The 5,029-nt window shown below is 38.9% G+C and overlaps 1 protein-coding gene across 1 annotated transcript; it reads right to left on the reverse strand.

The window, feature by feature from the left end:
* Window positions 1-369: 369 nt before the first annotated feature.
* On the reverse strand, window positions 370-2,790 carry LOC110892997 (serine/threonine-protein phosphatase 7 long form homolog). Its single transcript, XM_022140122.1, has 5 exons — window positions 1,805-2,790; window positions 1,655-1,721; window positions 1,128-1,574; window positions 822-1,049; window positions 370-717 (listed from the first exon to the last, which is right to left on the reverse strand). Exons 1-5 carry the CDS (start codon window positions 2,788-2,790, stop codon window positions 370-372), a joined length of 2,076 nt encoding a protein of 691 aa, XP_021995814.1.
* Window positions 2,791-5,029: the final 2,239 nt, after the last annotated feature.

The following is a 5,029-nucleotide window of genomic DNA, read 5'->3' on the forward strand; positions in this document are numbered from 1 at the left end:
TGTTTAGAATCGAAAATGACTTTCTCTGCACCACATCAGCTACTTGTTTGTCACCTGGGTTAGCCATGAAGGTGGTTGTGGTTTTTGTGGAATTCTCACTCACTATGGTAGGGGTATTTATAGTGGGTAGAAATTGAGTTAAAAATATTTTTTCTTTTTGAGAAAAATGCTTATCACTTTAAAATTGTGAAATGTCCTTTATACCCTTAATGACATACAAATATAAATACATCATTATGTGTTTTTTTAGCATCGGCTTACTTTGAAAAAATAATTAATAATAGACATAACAAAAACAAAAACAAAAAGAACAATATATTTATTTCACAGTTTATTACACAATATATTTAACTCACAACGTATTACACTCTATGGGTCATTCGGTGGTGGTGGAAACAGGTTCAAGTCGAGACTCCAGTCTAAGGGGTTTGGTTCAACATCTGCATAACGGTTCCGGTGATCTTCGTTACTTTGGTTTGGGGCCCAATAATGATAGTCTGTTTGGGTCTCCGGCATAAATGTTATCATCTGTGACGCGGGGGTAACAAACCCTGCCAGACTAGTGTTGGGGTCCATCATATGGGACGAGGGGCTAAAGAACCCCGCCTGACTTATGTTTGGGTCTACAAACTGATTGTTGTCACCCATATCATTCTGTTGGGGGTTTAATAACATACCCACGTCAAAACCCTCGGAGCATGCCGTAGCCAACGCCGACTGCCATGATGCACCCGTATCAGTATTACCAAGGTTTACCGCAAAGTTTAAATCTTCGTTACCACCGGATCCTGTCCCCCCCCCCCTGTTTCGAAGTTTGGCGCCCAATTTGATGGCCCGGCCTCTTCAACGTTTCTACCACCACGAGCACGACGTCGTTGCCTACCTAACCTCTGTGTACGAGGATATGAAACAAGGTCCACCGGCTCCTGTGACAGATGAGTCAGATATTGTGTGTATTGTGGAACATTAGACATCTCAAGGGCCCGATAAGCCGCACCATGAATAACGTCCACATCTTCAGATCGGTGAATTAGACCCATCGTCTCCGACTGCAAAAATAAATTAATAATTAATTTTTTAATAAAAATAAGAATGGATGATTTCAATAATTTTACACTTGTAAATACCATCATTTGGACCCTCGCTCCTTCGTCTTGAAATCCGCTCGTAGGGCCAGCTGACAACTGTGGGTTAGACACATATAACACCGTATGTTGCATGTACCACGACATGTAATCGTTGGCAACTCCAACAGATGTCGTGAGTTCCCCCGTCACCAAGTTTTGATGACGTGCCTCCCACTGACTAACATACGGTGCGTGACGACTTAACCAGTTCCAGCCGGTTTTCCCACTCCGGTTCATGGCATGAAGTCTGGCATGCTCATTATGATCTATGGCAATTGGGTTAGGTATGTACTGGAACATGCCAAACTGTCTCATCACTCGTTGAGGATAGTGATGCTCCACAACCGCGTAGCATAGCAAAGGGCAACAACTCAGCCAAATTCCCATACCACTCCGACATATATCAGGGAGTCTATCGAGAATGTCGTCGTATGGCCTCCAATTAAACTGCAACAAAAAAAAAATTCATTCATTAAAACCTTTTCAAACAAACTTAAATTTTATATGTCAACAACTAACAACCATACCGTTGCCTCGGTCATTGATTGCAGCTGATGTGTGGAAACATCTGTACACGTTAAGCTTCCCTTCCACCTAAAAGGATAAATTAAAAAAAATAACATAAGTCAGGTATATATATACAAATAATAAATTTCATTATTTACAATTCACACTACCGAGCAGCTAACGGGGCATTGTACTGGAACCGGGCAATAGCAGGAGCAAAACAGCGAACCCTCTCCCAAGCCCACACTTGTAGAAGCGCAACTGGGCCAGTAATGGCTATAGCATTAGGTGCTGTAGCATTACAAAGGTTTTTGTAAAGGAGAGCTAACACAGCACCTCCCCAACTATATCCCGAACATGCGGGCAAGTCTACCAGAAAATCTAAAAATTTGACATCAATCAGGTTGTTTGCAATATTAGGAAAGATTGTGCACCCTATCAAATAAAATATTATTTGACGTGCACGAAAAATGCAATCTTCATCTGATGCTTCATTTTCAGAAAAATTGGATGACGTTATTTGTGCTAAAACTCGGGCGGACCTAACCCTTTTGCCCTTCACAAAAGCTTCTTCAGGGGTAAACCCCAACACCGTTTGACACTTGTCGCGTACAGTATACATCGACATACCAGTGTCAGCCCCAGAAATAGGCAACCCATCTATCGGTAGCCCCCACAACACGTTGACATCCTGTAATGTCACGGTCGTTTCTCCAAATGGAAGGTGAAACGTGTGAGTTTCTGGCCTCCATCTCTCAACCAACGCAGTTATTAACGCGTGGTCAAGATACTTGTACCCACATTGCAGTATCCCGCTGAAACCTGCTGCATGTATTAAAGCTTCTACCCTTCCACTAACCGGATTTTGTTTGATATGTTGCCAGAACGTTCGATCTGATCGTCTAACATCTAATGGGTTATCATACGGTGTAGGATTTTTAAACACCTCAAACGCACGGTGATTGTTGCCCAAGAACAACACCGATGCATTCATCGGACCAGGATGACATTCAAAATTCATCTTCGGCTTATAACACTTGACTGAATTTTTTTCGTTAATGAAAGGATTGACTTTGATATTGAAAATGTAGCTCAACTCCTTTGCTTTATGTTCATATGTAAATACTTCACCAGCTGCCTCAATTTTCGAATTCATTGTGTTTGCAGAAGTTTTCCTTACACTACAGTTGGATTCTCTTACACACAACTATTCAAATGTGCAGGTTTTATTTCTTATCATGTGAGAGCTAGGGTCAAGTCATATCACCAAAACATTTACCACTCACATTTCATGCAAGAAAGGGACAAAAACCTCATACATGCACCTATACACTACCATCCGAAAAGCTTAATAAATTCTGCAACTTTTGTCCATATTCAAAAATAATCTGCCATGCTTTATTAAAGTATCGAGACAAAACAATAAGCTTGTGGTTCAAATCTGCGACCTTTAATAAGCTTGGGATATGAATCTGCGACCTTGTATAAGGTCTGGACATCAATTCGCGACCTTTACCAAGGTTTATACATGGATCCGCGACCTTATACATGATTGGAACTTCAATCTGCGACCTTCAGCAAGGTTGGGACATGAAATAGCGACCTTTAATAAGCTTGGTATATGAATTCGCGACCTTGTACAAGATTGTGACATCAATTCGCGACCTTCACAAGGTCGCTGTTTCAGACACAGACCTTTGCAGAGAATGTCAGCTTTTGCAGGAATTCATGTTCTTTTGCAGAAAATGGAGAGAAGGTCGCGAATTCATTCCACAACTTACCTATATCTGAAAATATTTTTCAAATTCACCTAATTGCACTCTTTATTTTTGTAGACCACCTACTTCTGCAAAAAATTCTCTTTACCGTCCTCCCACAAACCTGTCTCGACATCGCGCACCCTCACTACACTTTTCGCATTATCCACAAACTCACCGGAGTTACGTAAGGTGGGCACGACAGGAAATCTTGCATCATCGAGCACGGAGAAAGCCTACATTATCGGAGACGTCCCCGGAGTTTCGCCGTAGCCATACGTGATCGACGGGAATCCTTTTTATGTTTCGTCGCAGTCGCCGGTTCGGAACGTTGTCGGAAAAGCGCGAGTCTGAAGCAACCGCCACTGTTTCGGTATAATTTCTTGTTCTTTCTTGTTCTTCGTTTATTACAATTGATACACATCTCATTTTAACAATGTTCAACCAACTTAAACTATAAGTTTCATAACAAACAGTTGTGTATGTTCATTAAATGAATGAAGAAGATAACAGGTGATGTTGGGAATAGCCTACTGTTGATGATTTTGTTAACTAAAAATGGTCGCCTCGTCTACTATTCGTATGATCCTGTAGAATGAGATAAACAAACTAATTAACTAATATTCAAAAGATCTTGAAAACTGAAACTTTCATTTAACAGTGGGTTGTGACTGGGTGTTTACATGGGTGGTACACTTACATTTTTAGAATTATTGAATTGACAACATTACATATTATATGTTTACGGTGTTATTTTGGTAAACTAAAAGACTAAAAGGATTATTATGAAATAAATAATAATATATGAATAATTAAATGTAAACCATAAACCATAAACATTAGGAATTATATTTAACCAAAAAAAATATTAATGAGTTCGTTATGTATTATTTTAATCATTTAGGATAATCGATTCTAGTTCAATACTTTGGATTTCTCCATCCTTACTCGTGCGTTACTTACAAGAAATCGCAACGCAATCAATGTGAGTATACATGACCCATTTTCTATTTTCCACTTTTGGGTGCAATATGTATTCTATATCAAACATCACAATCACATCAAACATTTTATGCACACTCTATCCATTACACTAGGTGATACATTTTAATGATGTTAGACATGTTATGCTATTGTAAACACTCATGACTATGTGTTCTTTAACTTCGTACAAGCCTCCCCTAACAATGGTAGCGCTATAGGTTGAGAAACGCCCCTCTCGTTATATTAACGAGTATTGTTAGGTTAAATTATGTTAAAACCACTCGTTCACTTTTGGGTTGGACACGTTAATTGCGTTAAACTTTGGTTTGGACACGTAGAGTAACATCGTTTCGAGTATATACTGTCAATATGATATTGTATTTCACATTTGGATATAAGCAACATTTTAAACACGTACTATGCTATGTATGAAAACTTGTATACTCGCCAACATGCTTTTGTTGATTTTATTTTAATACATATTGCAGGTTGACTATTCAAGAATCAAGAAACAAGCTAGGATGGCATTAGAAACCCATTTTAGCATTTTAGTTAATGTTGAACTATGTTTGTTTATTTGAGACAATGTACCTTTCATTTGAATTTAATAAAATGATTTAATCTATATTGTCACACTTAGTGTTATGTTGTTTT

This window comes from Helianthus annuus, chromosome 12 (genome assembly GCF_002127325.2).
Source record: "Helianthus annuus cultivar XRQ/B chromosome 12, HanXRQr2.0-SUNRISE, whole genome shotgun sequence".
In the NCBI taxonomy this organism is placed as follows: domain Eukaryota; kingdom Viridiplantae; phylum Streptophyta; class Magnoliopsida; order Asterales; family Asteraceae; genus Helianthus; species Helianthus annuus.

Bases quoted from the DNA above. Each gene is read 5' to 3' on its own strand.
- LOC110892997 (XM_022140122.1), bottom strand. From the start codon at position 2,790: ATGAATTCGAAAATTGAGGCAGCTGGTGAAGTATTTACATATGAACAT. The intron at 1,722-1,804 runs GTAGTGTGAATT...TTATCCTTTTAG, and splicing joins AATGCCCCGTTAGCTGCTCG to GTGGAAGGGAAGCTTAACGT. The intron at 1,575-1,654 runs GTATGGTTGTTA...TTTTTGTTGCAG, and splicing joins AATCAATGACCGAGGCAACG to TTTAATTGGAGGCCATACGA.